Below are 27,505 nucleotides of genomic sequence, written 5' to 3'. Positions count from 1 at the left end.
TTTTTTAGTGTATATCAATTTGTTCGACTTCATTTTCTTTACATTTTTTGCTTAGTTATATATATTTGATTTTTTTTCTTTTTCTAATTAGGCTGTTTTAGAACCAACCGATTTTTTTTCTTTTATTTTATGAAATTAAATTATATATTTTAATCATTCAATCAATTGGTTTAATAAATTTATTTATTTTCATAATAAATATTCTTCAAATATATTCATATCGAGAACTGATTAAAAAAAGGCAGAAAAAATATTCTTCAAATATATGCTTATAAAGTAGAAAAGAATACAAAACAAAAATAAACTTAACTTATTATGTATTCATGGTCATTTGAGCACTTTTAGGTATTAGTTAAGAAATGTGAGGACATCATTATTCTATTTTCATTTTTTGTAAATGCTTTCTGAACCATGGATTGCTCAAGCAAATTGTTGTGCCCAGCTTGGAAGCATAAAATTGCTGATAATAGAATTCTACAGTTGACATAAAAGGTTTTGGTCTTGCTGATTTGCTATACTCTATGGTCTCAGCTTTTTCTAGGACATTATTTCTTTGCCCTCTTGGAAAAGCTTGTGATGAAAGGAAGACAGCCGACATTTTAATTGATTGTTTATTTTAACCAGTGCCAATCTTGTGATTGTTCTTTTTGATATCATCAGCGTTTGATTCAGTTACCAAAAATGAATAATAGTAGTATGGTACCATGTTCATGTTTGGAGCTAATAACTCAGAAAAATGACGAATAAATGAACTGATAGAAATTAATTTTTAAAAGTAATTTTAGTACATACTGTTCCGCTAATGTACACTAACAAGCAAAAATTAAAGAGGAAAAAAAAGAAAGAAAGAAAAAGAAAAATGGAGTGACTATCACTACTTCTTCTTTCCTGCTTTTCCTTCCTTTCTTCTAATGATCTCATCAGCATACTTAACACCCTTACCTTTATATGGCTCTGGGGGTCTCCATTTTCTGATGGAAGCAGCAAACTGGCCGATGGCACTCTTGTCATATCCACTAACAACAATTCTGGTATTGTCTTCTACTTTCACTTGTATGCCATCAGGGATTGTCATCCTCACTGGATGGGAGAAGCCAAGACTTAGGACCAAGTCTTTCCCTTCCAACATTGCACGATATCCAACACCGATTAGTTGAAGTCTCTTATCGAATCCTTTTGATACTCCAACCACCATGTTGTCCGTAAGTGTTCTAACCAAGATGAAAAATGGACATGTAAGGCCCAATATAAAGAAGCATCGACATTTATAGAGTGAAGTATAATGCCTGTGAATATAATGGCCCTACCCTTTATTTACAGCAAAAGGGTTTATGCAATTAGCTACCTTAATGCTAAATTAGGATTTAAGGCCATACCTCTAGAATCTGGTGTATCGGAGAAGAAAGAAAAGCCAAAAATTAATAATGAAATAAAAATCCTTTATAGTAAAAGCAATCTCACAAGCATAAAGGTTTATAATATAATAGACAAGCGAGAGAACAGGCACCCTACATCTAACAGGAATATTTTATCTATCTCACCATATCTTAAAATTGAGGCTAGCAAGTTGTTAAAAGACTAATTTAAATTCTAAAAATTCCCATCTCCATCAAAGCAAAAGCATGCAATTATGTATTAGGTATGTCAGATACATATCCTAAAAAATATCAGTTTCATGTACCTTTTGCTTCTCATATAACTAAACGGTTGAATAAAATCTACAACAGTAGCATTCCTCCTATCCGAACATAAGTGCGAGAAATACAAATAATTAAAGCGAGATGGATTGAGAGTGATTTTAGTATTGGATTACCAAAACAAACAAGGTTGATTCCCATTGTCCAAACTAAGAGAAAAGAAAAGAAAAGTGAACACCTACATATGTGAATGAAAAATATTTCTCTTAATTGTGATACTCCGACCTGCAGACTTATTCAATCAAATACAAAATAACTAAGAATTAACTACCAACTACTATAGTCCATGTACAAATGATAATTAATTGGTCTATATTCTTGATTCAATCATCATAATTATTGAGCACCATAAATTCCATCAAAAAAACGTATCAAGGAAAACTAGCAAGTAGTTAAGGTATGAAGTAGCAGAGAACGGCGAGTTCACCTGAAAAGTCCATGCATCTGATTTGCCCTCCTAGTCTCTACTGCTTTTCTGACCCTTATAATACCATCTTCCTCTCTCTCGACCTTCACTTCACGAGGGTAACTTAGCGCAAGTTCCCCCAAAGGGCCCTTTACTTTTAAATCTTGACCTTCCAATGTGATTGTCACATTTTTTGGCACTTCAATTGGTTGCTTCCCTATTCGTGATTCCTTACATTCTATAGTCTTCTTTAGGAACCCGACACGGTTTACAGGAACACTAGAAACAGATAATCCATTTCTCTCTCCCAAAAATACAGATTGCAAATTGCTGAAACAGAAGGAAATTTTTTCTCATAAATTTTCAAAATATCTTCCTAAAATTTCTGAGTTTACTATGAAATCATTCCAATACTACATCCATTGCAGAAGTTAGATGCAAAGGCTGAACATTCAATGCACTACAAATAAGCTTTTGATAACTGAAAATGTCTCGAGGAAAGACATTCAAAATTTTGAAGAAATAATAAGAGTCTCTTTGCTGAGCCTCAATAAGGCAATACAACTTGGTCGAGTTTACCATCATGATTTGCAAACAATGAGCAAACTACATGAAAATCAAAATAATAGTTTCCTTCCTTGCTGATACTCTTCAAAACATCTTTAAAAAACACACAATTAGGCAAGAAACCAAGAAGTAATAATTTAGTATTAACTACACTGGGTCACAGAAATCAAATTTCAAGCTATATAAAATGGCATGGATTCTTCTTTTGAATATAAATTCTTGTGAAGTATCACTTTTAGGAACCAATGTTTCACAACATAAGCTGTAAGTAGTAAGTACAACTATTAATTCATGTTCCACGGTAGCAATGTAGCACCCACTACAAGATATCAACACGTATAATGCTTAGATATATGATAAAACAGCCAACTCTATCAAATTTTCCACTGAGCACTTGATAAACACTTGACATTTACAAATAATTTACTTCTACTGTTTTGTCAAAGCAAAACATTTCCTTCATATTTAAAATTAGAGCAACAGAAACATAGTTAAATTGTGAAGAAAATATAATAGCAAAATCATATAAGGAGATTACACGAAGTAAAGCTATTTCCTCTGAGGGTTCAATTTTTTTTTCTTCGTAATTATTAAAAAAAAATTAAGCAAACCCAAAACCCAGAAATGGAAAACTACAACTTGCATATTAAGAAGAAGGAAAGTAGAAGTGGGTGTTACCAGGTGTGGAGAGATGAAGTGACTGAAGAAGCCATTGTTAAGAGCTTGAGAGCCCTGCACAACCTTTCCTGGTTAAAGAAAAGAACAATAGGCGTTTGGTTAGCCACAGCCTGTTATCTATAGCAACCCCTTACGTAATTACGTAATTACCCTTTCATTCTTTACAAGACCTCCACTGGGCCTGTTCTAGGTTGTGGAAAAAGGCCTCTACCCGTTTTGGGCTTCTCCATTCCAACCAAGCGATCCATTATGTATGACCACGCTAGGCAAATGTAAGGAAAGATGCACCCACTTTTAGGATATTTGCCGCATGAGTACTCATTCTTTTAAAAAATGTGTATTTATGTACCTAATCTTTGTTTTTAAGAAAAATACCCAATGTCTGTTTCTGTTGGTACCCAGCTCATTTTTGTTAAATATTGTACATGTATCGCACATAGGTTTATCCAGGTTAATCAAATTGAAATTGTAGAAAAACAAAAATAATATTAACTAAATTAAAAACAAAAGAAATGGAAAAAATTAAAACAATAATCAGAAGAACGAAAAGGAGGAGAAGTGTGCTGAGGAAGACGAAGAACAATGGTCGAAAAAATGGAGGGGGATAGTTCGTATTTTTCTACTGGATCAAAAGTTAGGGTTGGCCGATTTAGGGGTGGGAATCACAGTCGAGTGTTTGTTTGTGATTGTGATCTTGATAGTGCCTGAGAACCTCTTGGACCGAAGCCAATCCGGGTAGGAGATTCCAAACTTGTCACATAATGAAAGTAAGTGTGTTTAAATTTAGTTTTGTTTTAGTTTGGTTAATATGAGATGTGGGTTGTGTGTTTAAAGTATGTGTGTTTCTTCATCTGGGTTTTGTTGTTGCTTTATGTCAATCTGAAGGATGTTGTGATTTTTTCCTATGGGTGGGTACTGATATGGTTGAAAGTTGTAGGGTTGTGATGCCACATTGGCGAAGAAGAAATGAGAGGGACAACTGGAATGCTGATGGGTTCGAGGTTGAATTTCAAAATCCAAATTCTGTCAACATGACAATGGTGATGGAGGGTTAAGTTTGAAGAGTTTGTGGGCATTTCCTTAACAAAATTGGATGAATATAAGTTGGGGAAAACAGGTTTTTGTTGTATCTATAATTGTAATTGTTTGATGTATGAAATATTAGGCATTTTGTGCTTTTGGATGCAAAATCACTTGGGTATAAGGATTGGTAGTTTATTGGAAGTGTCAAAGTGTTTTTTGATGTAAAGCCTATAAAGCTAAGGAATGACTTTGTATAATTATGGCTGAATGCAAGTTGCAGGCTTTCTGTTTATTTTGGTAATTTTTTTGGTTATCTTGGTGTAAGAAATAAAAATTGCAATTATGCTTACTTTGAAAAAAATGTAAATTACCCAATTCATCGTAATCATAACCAAAACACAACAACATAAATTTAAAATGGTAGCTATGAAGTCATAATTTCATATCATAAAGTCATAAGTGTAACATAATATTTGTTTTGCTGAGATAAGCTTCCTACAATTCTAGTCAAAATAGTTGGTCATAATATAAGGTTGACACCTTCTGTAATTGTACACAAAATTTGACCAAAAAGTCTTGCTATCGACAGGTATTCATTATAAACAAAAAGTGGACTAGACAAAAAAAAAATCAAAAGTTGACAACTACAATTCTAGTATTGTTGTTGTTGTAGAGTTGAGAAAGATGATGTTGCTGCACCTTTTCTTCCTTTTCTCCTGTGTGTGCGTTGTTGTTGAGTTGGTGGCTGCTGAGATGCAGTGGCTTGTTGAGTTGGTGGTTGCTGAACTGATGCAATGGCTTGTTGAGATGGTGGTTGCTGAGATGATGCTGCTACTGCATCTCTTGCATTCTTTCTTGCTCTCATTTTCTGTCTTTTCATAGTTTCAGGATTTTGATTCTTCAAAGGTGGTTTGCCCATAACAAAAATAAAAACATGTCAACAAACTGAATCACAAGTACGAGGAAAATTTGTATAGCCTAAATAAAAAACAATGCATGTGTGACTGTTGCATTCTTGCAAGTTGCTCTTGAATGATCACTTTGTTTACCATTGCTGCAATGGTTCTTTTGTCCAAATCTCATCTTTTTGGTTGCATATGGTGCATCTTCATCAGGGTCATTTTTCCTTGCTTTTTTTGGTCTCCCAGGTAAGTTTGATTCAGTGGGGGGGGGGGGGGGGGTGGGTTCAAGCCAGGATCTGGCCACTTGTCTGGACTGGGCATTGGGCCAATAACCCATACATATTGAGCTACAAATGCTTATCTTTTGTAGACATCATCAATGAAATCATACACATTCAAGTTCGAGCTCCATATACATGTCAATGCATGTGCACATGGTACCCCAGTGAGTTCAAAAGATCTACAAGTGCATATTCTGGAACTTAGGTTGCATGAAAAGCTCTCAGTACCAAGATAAGTTACCTGAAACATGTGTGCATCTACTCTCATACATGAACAATGTCTTGCCACTTTCTTGCTTTTCTCTATCACATCCACAATACATTTTCCCACTAGTTTCGACCACTTAGAAACACTTTTTTTTTTCTTGCATAGTCTAGACACCAGCCATAATCAAATTTTTTCTAACAAAGTTATAATGGGCTTCTCCCTTGCTTCCAATATGGCAGTGTTGAAGCTTTCATAAAGGTTGTTCAAAAGCATGTCACATTTCACAAACACTCTAAAGTGTGACTAGCTCCATTCATTTGGTGACTTTTTCATTAACTAATCATAGGCTTTCTCATTCACTTCTTTCAATCCAGCCATCTTTCTCTTAAATTCCTCTGGTGTTGTGGCTTTTGTACAAGCCCATAACTTTTGTTTTAGGAGCTGTGATCCCTAAAAAATCTAGGGATGATGTGGCAAATGAGAAAGTGGCATGTGGCATCACAAATCAGGGAAAAAATGACGAAGTATTGAAAAAAGACTGATGAGCAAAAAAGATAGGTCCAGGACCTATAGAGAAGTCGACCAGGCCAAAACCCCCTAGGGGTGGTCGGCCTGGCCCTAACCCCTAGGGGTGGTCGGCCTGACTCCAACCTCTAGGGGTGGTCGACCCAAGCATGCCCAAGACCCCTCGAGGTGGTCGACCCACACTATCCTTCATAGGGTGGTCGGCCTACACTCCCGAAAACAGGTGAAACTCACGCTCGTTCAGACTGAGATCAATAGGCCTAGCACCCAGAGGACCAACAGGCCTAGCACCCAAGCTCTAAAGGGTCATCGAGCCTAGCACCTAAGTCTCATAGACCAATCTAGACTTAGGATTTTCCCAGAGTTCTCAATCATCCATTATCGACCACGATCCAGAGAAGACAACGGGAAGACCCACGATCTCATAATCATGGGAAGGTGGACACGTATCTCCACTCCCAATGATTGTGTACCAAACCACAATCCCACTCTTATGGATCATGTAACAATCCCTGGGTACTATAAATAAAGGACCCAAGGCTTCATTGAAGAGGATCTGACAAATATTTTGGGAGAAACTCTGGGCAAATTAGCAACGAGTGAATACTTATGTTCATCAGTGTAATTGTCTATCGAGGAATTCAATACTAAAAACTAAGTGGATTAGGTTATTACTATTCATCAGAGCAGAGCTGAACCACTATAAATTCATGTATGTTTGTTTAAGATTGTACTCTGTCGTATTTTATGTTCATTCCATTCAAAATGTGTTGTATATTGTACATACGACCGTTGTCCAATTTCACAGGTCAACATTTTGGTGCTTTCATTGAGAGTGCGAAATCAAGAAAACACACTTTCATCAATTTTAAGATGCCTCCAAAATCCATTCAAACAAAGAAGATGGCTCCCGGGGATTCCACCACTCAGGATCTCATCAATCCCATTAATGAACCTCAGGTGGAGGTTGGAGACCAACCTGATGCGGAAGATCTACAGGATGCTCACCAGGAGGAGATGGCGCAATTTTTGGCAAGGTAGGAGGCCTTTGCTGCAGAAATTGCCCTCCAGAGGGTGACTATGGAATGACAACAACGAGAGATAGATGAGTAGGTCCAAAGGAGGATCCAGAGGGAGCAGGAAGTTGACCGAAGGCACCAGAAGGCTTCTGTGGCCCTTGAGGCAGCTACCCAATTAGCCCGAGCTAACGCTAAAGCCGCTGCTCAAGCGGTGAGGGAGGCTCAGGCCAAAGCAGTAGGAATGCAAGACAACAGTAACAGGGAGTCCCAGGGGAGGAGTCGAACCCCAAGGACGCTCTCTGAGCCACTTTCCCAAAGACAGGATGAAGAGACACAGTCCAAGACTGCCTCCTCCATGACTAAGAAGAATAACACTTCATCTCGGAGTAGGAGTGTTACCAACCCGAAGGTCCCCTCCCAGGGGGACAGACGAAACAACGCAGGAGATGACGGTCAAACATCTGAGAGGCATGACAGGAATGAGAATGGCCGCTCAAAATCCCAAAGTCATGTAGGAGGAGAGGCTAGGGGTAGGGTCACACCGACAAGGGCAAGGCAGACCTACCACCCCTACACCCTCAGCCTCGCAAGGAAAAGGAACCGATGAACAACACCAATACCTTGTTTGATAGACTCGGGAAAGATGCACAACCTCAAGATCTAAGGGAGGTCATCAATAGGAGGACCAGCACTCAGGAGGGGGTACCAGGGATGTCTACCTTACCTAGAGCAGCGATCCCACCAGCAATGCAAGCTCAAATAGATGCACTCGTCATGGTTGTCCAGGGTCTGACAAAGAAACCTATCGATATCGAGTTGGCTCATAGAAGTGGTATTCCCTTCAGTGCTAATATCTAAGCTTCTCAACCACCACCGAAATGAAAGACCCCAAAACTCCCAACATACATTGGGAAGGAGGACCCAGTACGACACATTAGAAAGTTCGAGGATCAGATGGAGTTACTTGGTGTGGAGCATGATTATACAGGTAGAGTATTCCCTACCACTCTCTCTGAATTAGCTCAGGAATGGTATTGGAAATTCAAACCTGGATCCATCATTTCCTGGGAGTAGTTCAGGAAGGAATTTTGCAAGGTCTTCAGTGCCAGACGGATTCAATCAGTTTATGCCAATTAGCTAGCTGACATCAAGCAAGAGAATGATCAATCCCTGAAGGACTACATCCAGAGATTCATGAGAGAGGCAAATTGAGTGTCCATAGTAGGAGATGAAGGGAAGTTCATTGCCATCTCGGTAAGAATAATTTATTGTAGTCCCTTATGGGATAGCATACACAGGAACCCCATCAACATCCTGCAGGAGTTCCTGGACCGAGTAGACAAATACATGAAGCTATATGACGCTATCATGAATGAAGAAAAATGCATAAACCATCCGACCACTGTCAAGGCAGATAAGAACAATGCAAGCCCTCAGGGCCGCAATGGGGGCAACGGTAAAAAGAGGAATACCTTAGGGGCCGAGTAGGATGGAGAAAAGAAAGCTAAGTCAGCACCAGTCGACAAACAGCCTAAGCATCAGCCCTACCAGCCCAAGTTCACCAATTATACTGTCCTGACTACAACAAAGGTTGAGATTTACTTGGCAACATATCAGGAGGTACCATACCGAAAGCCATCACCCTTGCGCTCAGAAGGAAAGAGAGACACGAATAAGTTTTGTCATTTCCATAATGATTATGGACACGACACAAATGAGTGCAAACAATTGAAGGATGAGATAGAGTTTCTTCTTCGATCAGGAAAACTCTCGAGGTACCTAGTCAAGACCGAAACCCTAAGCAGGAATCAAGAATTCCAAAGGTAGAGGAGTCCACCACTGGAGCCAGCGGCCATAGACTTCACATTGGATACCATATGCGGGGGTCCCACATAGCAGGTAACAGTAATAATGATCGTGAGCAATATGCAAGGACCCTAAGACATAAGGTAGGGGAGTTTTCCCAGTGCATGGCAGTCGAGGAGCGGTCTCCAAAAAATCCAAAGTATGAAAGTGAAACTCTCACTTTTACGGAGGATGACGCCAGGCACGTGAGGTACCCCCACAATGACCCTTTGGTCCTTACCATTCAAATCGCCAATGCCCGAGTGAAGAGGTGCTTGGTGGATACAGGAAGCTCAGTAGATATCATCTACAAAATATCCCTTGAGAAGATGAAGCTCATGGTCAAGGACCTGACACCGTGTTCCCAAGTGATATATGGGTTCATGAGAGAATGCCTAGCTTTAGCAGGAACTATCATACTACCGGTCACGGTGGGGGATGCCCCCAGGCACGAGACTGTGATGATAGAGCTCTTAGTGGTAGATTGCTCATTAGCTTACAATGTAGTGCTTGGGAGACCCTTCTTGATGGTGTTACACGCAGCAATATCTATCTAACATCTATCTTTGAAGTTCCCCACAAGCGCAGGGCAAGGATGCGTACAGGGTAACCAAAGGGAGGCACGAGAATGCTATAATTCGTCAACAGTCAAGGCAAAGAAAGGACCATGCGTAAACAACATGGTAGTAACCTCCTGCGAAGAGAAGGAATGAACCAATGAGGTTGTCAACATGGAAGTCGACGTTCAAAGAAACACTTTACTGGAGTCGAGGGCTTCTTTTAACGAAGATTTTTTATTATAGCAAGTTTCCCAAAGCGAGGGAAACGACATCGATCCTTGCTTTGGGAATGACGTCATGGGGGAAGGACCAGTCGAAGATCTTGACGAAGTCCTACTAGATGAGGAGGACCCGACTAGAGTAATTAAAGTTGGGAATGAGCTAAAGGTGGAAATTAAGGCACAGTTGGTAGACTTTTTGAAGAAAAACCAGGACGTCTTTGCCCGATCACATAAGGACATGGTTGGAATTTCTCCATCCGTGATAAGCCATGTCCTCAATGTAGACAAGAACTATCCACCGGTGCAACAAAAGAGTAGACTGCTTGAGAAAGACCGATCTCAAGCCCTGAAGGAGGAGGTTGAGCGGCTCAAGGAAAATGATTTTATAAGGGAGGCCTACTACCCAGATTGGGTATCAAACCTAGTGCTGGTCCCAAAGCCAAACGGGAAGTGGAGAACATGCGTAGACTTCACAGATATGAACAAGGTCTGCCTCAAAGACTGCTTCCCACTACCCAAAATAGACCAACTGGTCGATGCACAGCAGGACATGAAATACTCTCATTCATGGAAGTGTATTATGGGTATAATCAGATAAGTATGCACCCTCCCGACGAGGAACATACCAACTTCCAGACAGACAAGGGATTGTACTGTAATAAGGTGATGTCATTCAACTTGAAGAACACAGGAGCCACCTACTAGCGTTTAGTGAATGGCATGTTTCGAGACTTGATCGGAAAAAATATGGATGTATACATTGATGACATGTTGGTCAAGTCCAAAAAAGTTGGAGGGCATGTTCGAGACTTGGAGGAATGCTTTGCAATACTTAGAAAGTATAGCATGAAGTTAAACCCTCTTAAGTGCTCGTTTGGAGTCCGTTCTGGTAATTTTCTTGGATACATAGTCAATTCACATGGAATCGAGGCTAACCCCGAGAAGATCGAATCATTGATCGACATGAATTCACCTTCCACAATAAAAGAAGTGCAAAGCTTAACTGGGAGAGTAGCTGCCCTTAGTAGGTTCATATCAAAATCTACGGACAAGTGTGTCCCTTTCTTTAACTTACTGAGAGCAGCAAGAAGATCCAATGGACAGAGGAATGTAAGGAAGCTTTCCAAGCCTTGAAGGAGCATCTCGCTCAACCTCTCGTCCTAGCGAAGCCAATATATGGTGAAGTACTATTCATCTATTTGACAATCACCGAGTATGCAATCAGCACTGCTTTGGTAGAAAAAGAGAACAGGGTACAACACCTTGTGTACTATATCAGTAAAAGCTAGTAAGTGTGGAGTCTAGGTATCCCCCTCTTGAAAAGATAGCCTATTGTTTAGTAATTTCCTATCGAAAGTTGTGTCCATATTTCCAAGCTCACTCAATCTGAGTCCTGACCGATCAACCACTGAGACAAGTTCTTCAGAAACCAGAGGCCTCGGGACGATTACTCAAGTGGGCAGTGGAACTAGGATAGTTTGATATCAGTTATCATTCGAGGATGGCGATAAAAGGACAAGCATTGGCATACTTCATAGTCGAAGGCACCAACCTTGAAGACCCTTCCTACTAGTCGGAGAATGGAGATACCGAGAAGGAAGGAGATACTCCTGTATGGAAGCTATATGTTGATGGAGCATCCAATGAACATAACTCAGGCATAGGAATTATACTGATCACTCTGGAGAATCACCGAATCCATTGCGCTCTTATATTTAGATTCAACGCTTCAAACAACGAGGCTGAGTACGAGGCATTATTAGCAGGATTACGCTTATCTCGGGATGTGCATGCACAATCCCTGAAGATATTCAACGATTCCCAACTATTAGTGTACCAGGTACTGGGGGAGTATCAAACCAAGGGACTTAGGATGGTGCAGTACCTGAACAAGGTGAAGGACATGTTGACACAGTTCAAGAGATACTCGATTACATAAGTCCCGAAGGAACAGAATGCTAATGCTGATGCCTTAGCCAAGCTTGCCAGTGCCAAAGATGCGAACACCCTGAATGTCGTTCCCATCGAATCCTTGGTGGAAAGAAGCATAGCCGAGCAGGAGGAAAAATTCTTATTTTTGAATTATCTGTATAACAGCCATTGTGCTTCAATGAATGAATGAATTTAATTTCTTAAGTTTCACTTAATTCTTTAAATTTATTTCAACGAGGGACTTGTCACTTTAGACTTGTCAACCCCATCGGATCATGTTCGATTCTGGTCCTTGAGGTACCTATCGACCCATACGATCCAAAAGAGAGACAGGTCCTAGGACCTTGTCGCCAAATTATTGGATCATGTTCGATCTTGGTTCTTGAGGAGCCTATCGATCCATACGATCCAAACAAGAGAATGGTCTGAGGACCTTGTCACCAAATTATTGGATCATGTTCGATCTTGGTTCTTGAGAAACCTATCAACTCATACGATCCAAAAGAGAGACAGGTCCTAGGACCTTGTTGCCAAATTAATGGATCATGTTCAATCTTGGTTCTTGAAGAACCTAACTACCCATACAATCCAAATAAGAGACTGGTCTGAGGACCTTGTCGCCAAATTATTGGATCATGTTCGATCTTGGTTCTTGAGGAGCCTATTGACCAATACGATCCAAAAGAAAGACAGTTCCTAGGACCTTGTCGCCAAATTAATGGATCATGTTCGATCTTGGTTCTTTAGGAACCTATCGACCCATACGATCCAAATGAGAGACATGTCCTAGACCTTGTCGCCAAATTATGGATCATGTTCGATCTTGCTTCTTGAGGAACCTATCGACCCATACGATCCAAATGAGAGACATGTCCTAGACCTTGTCGCCAAATTATGAATCATGTTCGATCTTGCTTCTTGAGGAACCTATCGACCCATACGATCCAAATGAGAGACAGGTCCTAGGACCTTGTCGCCAAATTATGGATCATGTTTGATCTTAGTTCTTGAGGAGCCTATCGACCCATACAATCCAAATGAGAGACAGGTCCTAGGACCTTGTCGCCAAAATATGGATCATGTTCGATCTTGGTTCTTGAGGAGCCTATCGACCCACACGATCCAAACGAGAGACATGTCCTAGGACCTTGTCGCCAAATTATGGATCATGTTCAATCTTGGTTCTTAAGGAACCTATCGACCCATACGATCCAAATGAGAGACATGTCCTAGGACCTTGTCGCTAAATTTATGGATCATGTTCGATCTTGGTTCTTAAGGAGCCTATCGACCCATACAATCCAAACAAGAGACTGGTCCGAGGACCTTGTCGTCAACTTATTTAATCATGTTTGATCTTGGTTCTTGGGGAACCTATCGATCTATACGATCAACAAAAGAGACTGGTTCGAGGACCAGTCGCCATTATTTGATCATGTTCGATCTTGGTTCTTGAGGAACCTATCGACCCATACGATTAAAAAAGAGACTGGTCTGAAGACCAGTCACCATCATCAAATCATAATCGAATCTGGTCCTTGAGGGACCGATCGATAATTTTATCTAAGACTCGTTACAGGCTCGATTAGCCCATCTAGACCCGGTTGGTCCAACTTAGACATTTCTATCTACAATCATTATAACGAGTACACGAGAGATTACATAGATCATGATCGACACTTGCTACATAATATGCATCTGTGTATAGGTATCATTACTACTGAGTATGAAACCATCACTCGACTACCAATGAGTGACAAGCATTTGCTGCTTATATCATTGGGTGAAAAAGATAGTACTTTGTGTCTAAACGCTCGAAGCAAAGCATGGCCAAGTAGCAAGTGACCAAGGTTTGTAAACCCATGATCACTTGGGGGCATATAGTACATACCAATCGGGGTATACAAAAGCAATGAGGGTGTGACCTTAAGTACTAAGCAAGCTCAAGTTTTTCTAGGACATTTGTCCAACATATGTTCCGAAAGTGCAAAAAACAAAAACAAAAAGGCATTGGTGGTCAGCCTATCACCCATGGGGTGGTCGACCTGGCCTATTTTTTTCATGGTACTTGGTGAAGTATCATACTACTCACATTACCATGGTTGTTAGCATGAAAAACATAAAAGAGTAAGGTTAGTATGCACGTGAACTACATGTGTTCAGAGCATACTGATACTTGAACCAATGAGGGTTGTGAAGTGATATACTTAGTAAGCATTGGAAATAAAACATTTCAATCAACACACTAAGTACTCGTAACAAAAAAGCATAAAGGCATAAAATGCCATATGTAAGAATTGTCAAGTACAAGGTGCCCCACCAATGGCATGAAAGGAAAAACAGAGTAAAAGACCAAAAAGAAGACTAACTGGGGCGAGGAGTATCATCTGAAAGATCACCCTGAGCCTCGGCAGCCTCACGAGCCAGACACTTCCTAAGCTCCTTCGCTCGCGTCTTCTCAGGAAAGAAATCCAACTTCAGATCTTTGTTGGACTTCCAGATTAAGTAGAAGCAAGAGAAAGTTGTCTCTGAATACTCCTCTCGAGCCTTGTCCCAGACAACCTTGACCTCTTGCTCCTTCTCGACAAGAGCATCTTTCGAAGTTGGTACATGTCAGTAATTAGCTTCTCCTTCTCAGCTTTAGACTGTTGGAGCTGTTCGGCAAGTTTCCCCTCCATTTGGGTTATCCAGAGAGTCAACTCGGTCACTTCCTACTGTTTGAGCTCCACGGTACTGCGGAGAGTGTTGATCTCTTCATCTTTCAAAGCAATGTCTGCATCCCTAGAGCCAAGAACTCGCCTAAGGTCCAGCACCTCATGGCAGACAACTTTAAGCTCAGAATGAAAGTTGAACCAAAATAATATGCCATGCTCTGGAAGTATGGACAAAGAAGAAGTAAGGCACCAGACTTGATGGCAGAGCGTTTCAGCCAGAACCATTGAATATAATGTTCCTAAGGATGAGTAGTCTGGCGATGAGAGCCCTTGGTATGTTCTCTCTAAGAAGAAGTGTAATGCCCCAAATTTCCTAATAAGGTTTAGGACCTTGATTAGTAGGCCAGGAGGGCCATAATTGATTTAATATGCTATTAAATGATAATATGCATGTTTAGGTGTATTAAATATGCATGTGGACCCATTTCTGATTAATTGGGTGATTTTCATATTTTGGCAATTTCAGGCATATTTGGCATATATGTGATATGTGTGTGGTACTTTATTATTATTTGGTTATGCTAGGGTTACTCAACACGAGACGATCCTAGGAGGTAAGCTAGTGGGAAAGTCACAACGGGATTTATGCTTGACTCGGAGTGAGTCAAGGGGTATTTAGAGCATTATCGGGTTATTGGGTAATAGGAATAAGAATTTGATGATAAATTGGGAGTTAGTAAGATCAGGGAGAAATTCTAGAGGTTTTGACTATTTTGTCCCCGGGGGCGTTTTCGGGACCCTGAGCGTTAGGATTTGGTTGAGGCGACTTAAGCTTGAAGTAACCTTTTAAGAAATAAAAAGAACATTCAGGAAGTTCTCTCTCCCTCAAAGTTCCATTTTTGTCTCCCGATCGCATTTTCGAAGGAAACTTGAGTTCTAGGACTTGAATTCAAGCGATGATCAAGGCATAGCAATCCTAGGAAAGATTAGAAGCTTATTAGCTGAGGGATTTAGTTGGAAACAACTCAATCAGAGGTAATTTAAGTTTTTAAGCTTGAATTGGACGTTGTGTTTTGATGAGTTTTTGTTAGATTTGAGACTTGGGTTTTGTTGGTTTTGGATCATGGGGATGTTTGGGAACTTTGATTTTTGAGTTTAGAGATGTTTGGATAGGTTTTTGGAAGGTTTTAAAATGGAGAAATAGGGGGAAAATGGCTGGTTCGAGGTTAGGCCGCGACCTTGTTCTTGGGCGCCGTGGTCCAGGCTCGATGAAGCAGGTGGAAGATTGTGTGAGCTCTGGGGGCCGGGCACTGGGTATGGTGCGCCATGATGCTTGCCCCTGGTGCTTCTATTTTGGCTGGGGGCTGCGACTCAGGGTGTTGGAGCCGCGGCGCTTGAGGGTATTTATGGTCGAAATGATGTTTTAAGCTTGGGAACTCAAACCTTAGGCCTCGGGATCATTCCTACTACCCGGTTTAGTGGGATTTGATGTCTCGGAGGCTAGGTCTTGGTTCCGGGATTGGTTTTAGAACTTGAACTCATTGGATCACCATTTAAGGTTGTGACTAGGTTATCACTAGAGGCTTGGAATAAGGATCGTGCTTGTGGCTCGTTTATTGGTAACCTGTGCTTAAACCAAAGGTAAGAAAAATGCACCCTGTGTATATGTGACATGCATGGTGGATGTTTAAATGTGATGCACAAAAAATATGTGATTAGGGCATGCCATGAATATTGAATATGAGACTGTTTAGAGCTTGAGTCTCTGTGATTGTGAATGATCCTAGTTATGCTAGTAATTGTTAAGTAAGCATGCTGGATGCCCTGTGTTGGATATTTGACATATGATATATGTTTGGTAGCATTGCTTACTTGTGTGTGGCCCTGACCATTCAAATTTGGCACTAGTCGCGTGTTATTGACCTAAGAGCCAGAAACGGCATAAGCGACTTGAACGCAAAGTCGATAAAAGATTAGATCTAATCGACATCTACATTGGATGACTCAACATGAGCATTAATGCCGGACCGACCTCAAGTTCGATGAAAACTAAAAGCGCTTGTCTAGCCAAAGGCTAGTCATTTAGAGCCAGGGCCAGCGATCCCAGTGACTGTTTAGTCACATGGCTATGGGTGCCGAGCCCCGAGTGACTTACCCATCAGTCACTCATCTATTTAAGCTAGTGACGTACCCATCAGTCACTCAGTATGGTTTACCAGAACCTTAGGTGTTAAATCGCTCATCTGATTAGGATTGACTTGATAGTCATCCAATCAGGAGGACAGGATTTCTTATCCTAGATTCCCCAGCATTATCTGAATTTATTTGCATGCTTGAATAAAGCTATGTTTGCTAGGCATGCCAGATATGATTTGATGACATGATATGATTGTTCATGAGCATATTGAGTTTTCTTGCTAGGCTTTGGCTCACGGGTGCTATGTGGTGCAGGTAAAGGCAAAAGAAAGTTGGACCATCCTTGAGTTGGAGAGCTTAGGTGACGATGTGTACATATGCAGCTGCTCGACCACCACGGCCGAGGTTTGAAGGAGGAACTAGGGTTAAACCCTGTTTTGTTGCTTAGATCGGCTAGTTGTAACTATTTTATTGTAATAAACCTTTAAATTATAATTTTGGGATCCCAGTATATACAGTAACGTTCTAGTGAAATGTTATATCTTAGCCAAAAAATTTAATCCCTAAACCGCTAATCATACTTAGTTACATGATTATGGCCAAATGTCTCGATTAGCGAGTTTAGCATTGTTTAAAATGTGCACTGTAATGGTCCCTGGAGTTTAGGGCATTACAAGAAGAGTGGTGGGGAACTCGACTGGTATCCCAATGCCAAGGGCATTGCAAGGAGTCTCGCTGACTGGGTAGACTCCGCTGAGAAGAATGACTTCGCTGGGATGTGCCCTGAGAGCCAAGGGAAGTACTATGCTGAGAAGAGATCTGAGAAGAGTCAGGTGAAGAGCCTTGGGTGATGTGTTGGGCAATAAGAGGATTATCTTCAAAAGCTTGTCGAGATGTCTGTTTTACTCTCGCCATTGAGCTACACCTTTCCAAGAACGCTTGTGGAGTACGCTCGATTACAGACTTGTCTGACGAAGAGGAGCTGGACATCTGCAATAAAGGAAAAATAAAGAGTAAAGTTAGTAAGTGAACATAATGAAGCCAATAGCTGGAGGCATATCCATAAACTAGGATCAAAAATCAAGAAATCAGGGGGGAAATTCTATATAGTGGTCGGTCCAGTGAGACTAAGCTCAGGCCGACCACCATAGGACTCCCCCTAGATTTGGAAAAATTGATCGAAGTCTTAAAGGGGGGTCGGCCTAATGGACCTAAGCCTGGGCCGACCACCTTGAGTCCTTAAGATTACAAAACATGAAAGTAAGGGCATAGGTGGTCATCCTACCACCCTAGGGATGCAGGCCTCAGAAAAATGCCAGACGGTGAAAGTTAAAGCCTCCAATAAATTGTACAGTATAAGAAAGACCCCAAAGAGATCAATAAAGGAGGAGAAATTTTTTTAGGATTCCAGGTGGTCGACTTATTCTTGGATCGACCACCCTGGATCCCTAGAAGTCGCCCAGGGGTGTGGTGGTCGGCCCATGAGGTAAACACTGCTCAGCCTATGGTGGGTATGTAAACCTGGAAATCGTTAGGAGCATAAGGAACTTTAGGGGTAGTCGGCCTAAACCCTAATCCTTAGGCCTGGAAATCGCATAAGGTAAGGGAAGCCCTAGAGGTACTTGGCCCATGATGGAAACCCTAGGGGTGGTTGGCCCATGAGGGAATGGACATCCCTGGAAATCGCATAAGGCAAGGGAAATGCATGGGAAGCCCTAGAGGTACTCAACCCATAATTTACATCCCTGGAAATCGCCTATGCTAGGGTTTGGAATCTAAGAAATTGACAGGCTAATGAATCTCAAAGAGGTGGTCGGCATAGGGTTTCACAAACCTAAAATTGCCTATGCTAGGGTTTGAAACCCTAGAAATCGTCCAGGCTAAGGAAATTATAGAGAAATCGTATACTTGATTCAAACAAGTCAATTATTTTGGATCAAAATAAAACAAAACAAGGAGATTCAGACAGATTCATCAAAGATTCAAAGTATTTCTTCTAAATCTAAGCACGTTTAAATTAAATGATGTAAGGATTGGGAGAAAATACTTACCCAAATAAAGATCTAAGTTTGATGAAGAATTGGAGAAATCACGCTTGAAGACTCCTATAGGTGAGGCGCATAGAGCAAGGAAGTGAGAAGTGAGAAGTGAGGCCCTACTTATAGCCTCTCAGGCTAACCATATATTTTTAGGATTTCAAATTTCCTTAAAAAAAATCTGGTTGGTTAAAAATTTCAAATTCCTTGAAAAAGATCTGGTATTTTTAGGAATTCAAATTCCTTGAAAAATATCTTATATTTTTAGGAATTAAAATTCCTTGAAAAATATTTTGTATTTTTAGGAATTAATATTCTTGAAAAATATATTATGTTTTTAGGACTTCAAACTCCTTGAAAAATATATTATATTTTTAGGACTTCAAATTTCCTTAAAAAATATACTAGATTCTTAGGAAATTAATTTTCCTTGAAAAATCTAGTAATTTTTAGGAATTACAAATTATCCTTGAAAAATTAGTGCTGAGCAAATTATCGATAGTTGATAAGAGTACTACGTAATGTCCCGAGGGACTTTGCTGTTAAAGTACTGCTACGATATGCTTCTTGGGCCAGATCAAGTTTACCGTAATGTTGAACACATTACAATAAACTTGGGAGGAAAATGTTATCCCTAAAAAATCTAGGGATGATGTGGCAAATGAGAAAGCAGGACGTGGCATCACAAATCAGGGAAAAAATGACGAAGTATTGAAAAAAGACCGATGAGAAAAAAAGATAGGTCTAGGACCTATAGAGAAGTCGACCAGGCCAAAACCCCCTAGGGGTGGTTGGCCTGACCCTAACCCCTAGAGGTGGTCAGTCTGACCCCAACCCCTAGGGGTGGTCGGCCCAAGCATGCCCAAGACCCCTCGAGGTGGTCGGCCCACACTATCCTTGATAGGGTGGTCAGCCTACACTCCCGAAAATGGGTAAAACTCATGCTTGTTCAGACTGAGATCAACAGGCCTAGCACCCAGAAGATCACAGGCCTAGCACCCAGAGGAACAACGAGCCTAGCACCCAAGCTCTAAAGGGTCGTCGAGCCTAGCACCTAAGTCTTATAGACCAATCTAGACTTAGCATTTTCCCAGAGGTCTTAATCATGCATTATCGACCATGATCCAGAGAAGACAATGGGAAGACCCACAATCTCATAATCATGGGAAGGTGGACACGTATCTCCACTCCCAATGATCGTGTACCAAACCACGATCCCACTCTTACTGATCATGTAACGGCCCCTGGGTACTATAAATAAAGGACCTAGGGCTTCATTGAAGAAGATCTGATGAATATTTTGGGAGAAACTCTGGGCAAATTAGCAACGAGTGAATACTTATGTTCATCAATGTAATTGTGTATCGAGGAATTCAATACTAAAAACCAAGTGGATTAGGTTATTACTGTTCATCAGAACAGGGCTGAACCACTATAAATTCATGTGTGTTTGTTTAAGATATTTGTACTCTGTCGTATTCTATATTCATTCCGTTCAAAAGGTGTCGTATACTGTACATACGACCATTGGCCAATTTCACAAGTCAACAAGAGCAGACCTGGGAATTCTTTCTTAAAGTTGGCATGTAAATGCCTAACACAAAATCTAATTTATGCACCATCAAATAATGTAGGTAAAACATTTTCTAGTACTTTCTGTCTATCACTAATCATTGTAACTTTCCTAGGGTCTGTAATCTCTAAATCTTCTTTCAATAAATTTAAAAAATAATTGCATGTGTTGGTATTCTCCTTCTCACATATAGCATAAGCAATTGGAAACATGGAATTGTTTGCATCAATTCTAACAGCAACAAGTAGCAAACCTTTGCAGTACCCTTTTAGAAAGCAACCATCCAGTTCTATGAGTTGTCTGCAGGACTTGAACCCATCCTTGCAAGCTTTGAGGCAGATGTACACTCTCTCAAACAACCTATTGTCATCTAAAATGCTTGTTTTGATAATTCTTGTACTCCTTGAGTTGTGGTGCAGGAGTTATTTGCAATAATCCTCAAGCACTCTGTATTGCTCCTTTACTGTGCCTTCTAGCATAGCTTTGGTCTTCTTCTTAGTGTTGTAGAAAACCCACTCATTGGTGTTGGAGAACTTTGTTTTCGCATTAGATTGCTAAAGTTGGTGTATGTCATCTTCGGGTTCATTATGAAGTCATCTATGAAGTGCTTGGCCAACCAAGTAGCGGTGACCTTCTTATTGTCAAAAACTATCCCACAGTTGTGCACATCTGCTAGGGTATTGATTCTAAAAGTTGTGTTTTTCTTAGTCTGCACTCTGGCTTACAAAAACCATTCACACCCTTCTGCTTTACAAACTGCGCTTATCTTCAAACCATTGTTAGTGACATATCTAAACTCCCTGTCAGTGAGAATGAATTGTTCTATCAGAGCCTCTCTCAGCTACTCCTTGCTTGCAAACTCCAAACCGATAATAAATTTGAAATCCTACTAGTCAGACCTAAGGGTGAACTATTTCTTTCCTTTTTTTAGCCCTCCTACTTCCTCATCACTGTATAAGCTCAGCAAGTTATCATCAGAGACATAATCACTCTCAGAGCCTTCTTCATTGCAAGTCTCAGTGATTGTACCCCACCATGTGCTAGGGTATGCCTACTTCTCCCCAAGCTGTCTTTCCTCCTCCTCCTCATCTAGGGCATATTACTCTTCAACAAATTATGGATCTTGGACCTGTGTGCTAGGTTGTGTTTGGGCTCATTTGGGCATTCAACTTGTCTATTTAAGGTTTGTGTTTGTGACTGAACAGGGCCCCCTTCTTCAGCAATTTATTTTTATTGTTGTGATTGCACATGCCCATCTGTTTGGCCTTCTTCATGTTGTTGTTGTGGCTCACATGTCCTGGCCTCAGTTGTCCCAACAGTTTAGACCTTAGTTGTTCCAAAAATTTGGGCCTCATATATCTCACCATCTCAGGCATTGTCTGATTCTTCTTGGGCCTCATTTAAGTTGTTCAATTCCTCTAAACCATCAAACACACCATCATCCTTAGCATCATCCTCACTATCCAAATATATCACCTCTACACTTGCCTCTTCACTGCATGAGCTTTCACCATCATAATGACCATTCTAATCATCTAGCATATGCATCACAAACTCTTCAGATTGTTCTTCATCATCATCATCCACTTCATGTACATTTGCCTCCAATTCCTTAAGTTGTTTTTTTTCTCATGACATAATCAAAATCCTTAGCCCACATCGTGGCATCTACATACACTTCTATATCATCAAGAATCTCTTCAATATGGCATCTTGTTAGTGGAACTCAGGCTTCATCATTCTTTCCGTTGTTATCACTACTGCCACCATGCTCAATTTGAGCCCTTGAGTTAGCAATGATTAGATAAATGTCAACAAACTTGTATCTTTTCTTCTTCATATCATCAAACATAAAGTTTACATCTACATCTGTATTTATGCTCCTCCTGTCCTTAAGTGACTTATTTAAGGGTATGTACCAGTAACCAACAGGGGCCTCATAACCCAACTCTTTCACAAACCCATTCAAATCGAATTTGCAAAATTCATCCATGTCACAGGCATCCACATAGGCCACCTCTCCCCCATCATAACTGAGCTTACCAAATGAAGTGTCCCACTTCCCCTTGTGATGCAGATTAATAGTAAAAAAACTACCATCCAATCTTGGCCATTAATAAAATCAAAGAAACAATTAAAACCCCCTTTGAATAAGTCTCATACCGAAACAAAACATACCCTAACCTAATGCAAATATTCCCCAACTGGCTAAGTCAAAACCCCACACTTTACAGTACAAGTGAAACAATTTTGGCAAAAAAAAAAAAACATTTTAAAGTTTTAAAGTACACTGCAATACATAACTATACACATTAAACAATTCAACTAACCCCATTAACCATTCAACTAACCAACAGGCAATGGGGCCATTTATCCTATTCTATTCATTCACAAAGTCGAAGTTGAAAATGAAGAAACACTGTAAGTTGGTTGCTCCTCTTCTGCCTTTCGAATTGACATTGGTTAGGGCACTCCCAACCCCACTCCTCCCTCCTCTTCTTTGTCTTTGAAACTACCACAACCACAACAGTGTCCTTCGTCTTCCTCTCCTCCATTGTATCCTTCGTCTTAGTCTTCGACAAAACTTCAAATGCCAGACCTCTAATGATTTCTATTTTTTCCTTCTCAATCAAGTTATTCAAATGGTTTTTATTGTTTTAATTTTTTCTACTTCTTTTTTTTTAATTTAGTTAATATTATATTTGTTTTGTTAAAATTTCAATTTTATTAACCTAGATAAACCTAGGCGTGACATGTGTATACTATTTCACGGAAATGAGCTAGGTACCAACAAAAGTGGACATTGGGTATTTTTCCCACAAAAAAAAAAGATTGGGTACATAAATGCAAGTTTTTTAAAAGAATGGGTACTTATGCCGCCAATATCTACCCACTTTTTACATAAGGGGGTTTTTTGTATACAATACAACAAAAGTGAAGAAATTATTGTATAATCATAGTAATATAGGGTGGGTAACCATTTGGTACCCCGTATTTTTGTAAAATACCATTTTGGTACCCTGTGTTTACAATAATAATCATTTAGTACCCTATGTTTACAATAATACTCATTTGGTACCCTATATTTTAAAATCATACATATTTGGTACATTGTATTTGGGAAATTTGGGTATTTATGCATTTATGGGGTACAAATTGAAAAATATCCTACCCACTATTCACATGTCAATTTGGTCATATTGTTTCCATTAGTTCCCAAAATACCATTGGCATTTGTCTCCCACTCTCTCTCTTTCTCTATTCTCTCACTCACTCTCTCGGTCTTGAAACCAAAGCCCAAAAAAAAAACCACAAATCTACGGGCTAACCTCTCGGTTTCTAAGTAGACCCCTGTGGGCATTGTCTTCCACGATCGTTCATTGGCTCGGATCTTGTCTTTCACGTTGGTGCATGAGAGGGGACGATCGGAGAAGGTGACAAACCCATACATTGAGGAAGCGACCCAGATTAAGGCAAAGGTGAGTGCTCGATCCATTTCTTGGTTTAAATTTTTGTCTGTGTCTGTTTTTGTTGTTAATTTTTGTTCATGGGTTAGATCGGGGCTGGGAATACGCAAATCTGAGTTTTTTTCAATTTTTTTCATCCACCTCGATAGAAATTGATGGGAATCGATAGGACTCGATGCTTTTCACATTGACAAGGCTAGACATTACTCGATAAAAATTGATAGATTTGAAAATGTAGGATTTTTAGTACCTCGATAGACCTCAAAGGGGCTCGATTAACCTCAACAAGGTTCGATGGATGTCACCTCGACATGTCTTGATGGAATTTGATAGGCCTCAATAGGTCACGTTAGATCTTGATGACACTTGTCTGTTAATGTCACCTCAACATGGTGTGACATGGCTCGATGAAAATCAATAGCCTTAGAAATTGTGTACCTTGACATGCCTCGATAAGCCTCGACATGCCTTGATAAGAACTAGATTATTAAACAATTATTTTTATTAACTGCTTTTTTATTTTTTATTTTTGCAGAGGACTAACCTTATTATACCTTTGGAGAAGCACGTTTCCAGCCTGGGTTACTTATAGGGGTGTACACATGGTAACCCTTATAAAGCAGTTTCAGAGGCATGACTTGATTGAACGGGCAAAGACATACCCATTGGGACAGTTCGTCTAGGTGAAGGAGTTTAATTTTTCTGGGGTTTTATTGCACCAATTAATGTTTTTTAAGGTTGAAAGCAAGAAGCTTGAAGAGGGCCAATTCTATGTGGGGAACAGTATATGTAGATTCAGTATTATGGAGTTTGTCTTAGTTACTTGTAACGCCCTGCTAATTAGGGGCCGAAACCAAGTGTGTTTAAAACCAGTGCTGGACTTGCTAAACAAGTCATTTGGACTAAACATGTGATTAAGCCACTAAAGGTTTAGGTATTAAAACTTTTGATCAACTCATAAGTATTTTCATTAAGTTAAAATAATGTTCTTTACATGGGATCCCAAAAACATCAGTTTAAAAGTTAATTGCAATACTCAGGTTACATAATAAGCCAACCTAGGCGGCAAAAGCTGGGTTTAACCCTAGTTTCCCTAGAGCATCTCGACCGTGGTGGTCGAGCATACTGCATATGTACATACCACTACTATTGCCCTCCGACTCATGGCTGGTTGAGCTTCTCTTTACCTTTACCTGCACCGCAAAGCACCTGTGAGCCAGAAGACTCGGCATGAAAACATATTCAACCGCTTACAGAGTAAAACGATTATCAAACAGTAATAACTGAAACTGATGCATTCATTAAACCAAACTGGAGATCATAGAGTCACACAAGTGCATGTTGCACTTTCTTTCAAGTTGTTGGCATCCGAGCCAGTCAAGCGCGTGTCGCACTCCCCGGGTGGCCCAACCATGATGGCCTGCACTCCACGTGCATTATGCCAATCTTAGCTTATAAACTAAGTTCTTTAAGCCCTTGACTTATAAGTCAAGCCACCACGTGCCTTCAACTGTTAAGTTGAAGCTTTGGGACTCTCAACTTATAAGGCGAGTCTCCCAGAGTTCAATATATTCTAAACTAATAAGTTGATTCCCACTTAACACCCTAATAATTCTTTGGTTTATAGACCAAGCTATCCTTTAGTTTATAAACCAAGCTTCACAATCATAACAGATAGTCACATGTTTCACATAGCATACCTATCAGTAATCACACAATGCATTATAATACATTCACACTGCAGTCATAAGCATAATCATGATTATGCACATTACAGTGTACCTAATCAGATATTCACAAACATAATTATTATCATGTTCATCACCTTAACTAAGCTATAATCATGCATTCACATAACAGATGTAGTTTTCTTACCTTTGGTCCGTATGCAGGTTATTAGCGACGACCCCTGATTCAAGCCCTTAGCGAAAACCTAGTCACAACCGTAATAAGGAAGTTCCCATCAATAACAGGTAAATAACAACTTCCAGACCAACTCTTAGCCTCCGGGACATCAAATTCCACTTAACAAGGAAGTAGAATCGATCCCAAGCCCAAATGGTTAGGTTCCCAATCTAAAATCTCATTTAAGCCAAAATTCCCCTTAAGGGCCGCGACCCCTCACACCCGAGCTGCGGCCCACCTCTAATTCCAGAGGCTCGGCCTCCCTGGAAACCAACACGCGCCGCGGCCCGCCTCCTAGCCCTGCTAGCTCAAAAAATCTCTTCGCAAGCCGCGGCTCACCATAAAAGAGCCGCGGTCCAGCCCCACGAACCCAGAATTTTCTGGGTTTTTCTTCAGCTGAACCCAACTAAAACCCATCTAATTCCACCCTAACCTTCCAATTCAGTTCCCATAATTATCACAACCCTTTCCAAAAACAAAACCCAGCCATATATCATAATAAAACTTATCAAAATCCACAAACTCAACCTTCCAACTATCTAACATGCATAAACACCATAGTTCTAAATTATTCAGCATAATTAACCATAACAACTTTCAGTTCAGAGCTCTTACCTCATCTAAGTTTAACCACTTGAGCTAAACCTCTGCTTCCCCAAAGCCTAACACCTTGATTCCTAGACTTTACTCTTCAACTTCCCAAGAAAAATCCTCAAACTTCCATGGCACATAGAGAAAACAAGAGAGAGAGAAAGGGAGTTGATGAGTTCCTTTTTCCTTTAATTTCTCAAACCTTGTGATAATTTCCCAGCCAGCTAAGTCCTAAACTAGAGTGGAAATGACTAAATTGCCCCCTTGCCCTTAGCTTATTCCTCAAATGTTCACAAGGGCAATTTTGTCCTTTGCCTTAAATCTCGCTATCCATAATTTACATTCTATAATTCCCGCTTCTTTCAATATTCTCACTCGGTTACCAATAAATTCCCATTACCCACTAATTCCCGGTAATGTACTAAATTACTAAAATACCCCTAAGCTCACCCGAGCTGGGTATTAAGACCCCATTGTGACTTTTCCGCTAACTTGCTCATAGGGATCGCCTCTCGTCGAGTAACCCAAATATATCAACATAATAATGTGGTCTCAATCACTCAAACACATATTTGCATTTATACCCCAAATGGGTCAAATTACTTATATACCCTTCTTATAAGAAACAGGCCCACATACATATGTTTAATATCTCTAACATACAAGCATGATTATATTATAATATAATTCACATAATAACTCAATTATTGCCCCCCGGCCCCCTAATCCAGGCACTAAGTCACATTAGGAAATTTGGGATGTTACATTACTGGCCTGAATTTTGGCAAGACATCGTCCACAGATTAGTTGAAAGAGCATTTTACCAGTGAACAGATCATCAATGAATATTTTAATTGTGAGGTGACGGTTAATTTTGGTCATTTGGAAGATGCTCTGAAGGATTGTACAAACCCTAAAGATGCATTTAAGTTGGGTTTATGCTACTTGATCGATGGGGTACTGCATGCCCACGAGAAGACAACTAGCATATGGGGAGATTCACTGAAATTGGTTGAAGATCTTGATTACTTCTTCAAGTATCTATGGGGGAAGCTCTCCTTCAAAAGTCGATTAAAAGAGTTCAGAGAGACATGAAGAAACAATTGAAATTGTATGAGGATAAAAAGAAGGACAGTTCAGGGAAACAACAAAAAAAGTCCAAGTATAGTTTTTATGGTTATGGCCCCGCACTTCAGTATTGGGATTTTGAGGCCATTCCAGATGTTGGGAGGAAATATGGTGAGAAGAGTGGTGACCAGATTCTTAGGATGCTTAGTTG

The 27,505-nt window shown here is 40.2% G+C and overlaps 1 protein-coding gene across 1 annotated transcript; it reads right to left on the bottom strand.

Annotated features, from left to right (window-relative positions):
* Window positions 1-737: 737 nt before the first annotated feature.
* On the bottom strand, window positions 738-3,488 carry LOC133817579 (large ribosomal subunit protein uL6c). Its single transcript, XM_062250128.1, has 3 exons — window positions 3,349-3,488; window positions 2,125-2,433; window positions 738-1,211 (listed from the first exon to the last, which is right to left on the bottom strand). Exons 1-3 carry the CDS (start codon window positions 3,381-3,383, stop codon window positions 875-877), a joined length of 681 nt encoding a protein of 226 aa, XP_062106112.1. The 5' UTR covers window positions 3,384-3,488; the 3' UTR covers window positions 738-874.
* Between the last annotated feature and the right edge of the window lie 24,017 nt (window positions 3,489-27,505).

This window comes from Humulus lupulus, chromosome 2 (assembly GCF_963169125.1).
Source record: "Humulus lupulus chromosome 2, drHumLupu1.1, whole genome shotgun sequence".
Classification (NCBI taxonomy): Eukaryota; Viridiplantae; Streptophyta; class Magnoliopsida; order Rosales; family Cannabaceae; genus Humulus; species Humulus lupulus.
The sequence above is the reverse complement of the archived record's forward strand: the minus strand, read 5'-3'. Positions and strand labels throughout refer to the sequence as shown.

What these genes read in the sequence shown, in the direction of transcription:
- LOC133817579 (XM_062250128.1), bottom strand. Translation starts at nt 3,383, where the DNA reads ATGGCTTCTTCAGTCACTTCATCTCTCCACACCTG. An exon ending in ACTTCATCTCTCCACACCTG is followed by an intron (nt 2,434 to 3,348) that starts GTAACACCCACT and finishes CTTCTGTTTCAG; the next exon opens with CAATTTGCAATCTGTATTTT. An exon ending in CAGATGCATGGACTTTTCAG is followed by an intron (nt 1,212 to 2,124) that starts GTGAACTCGCCG and finishes CATCTTGGTTAG; the next exon opens with AACACTTACGGACAACATGG.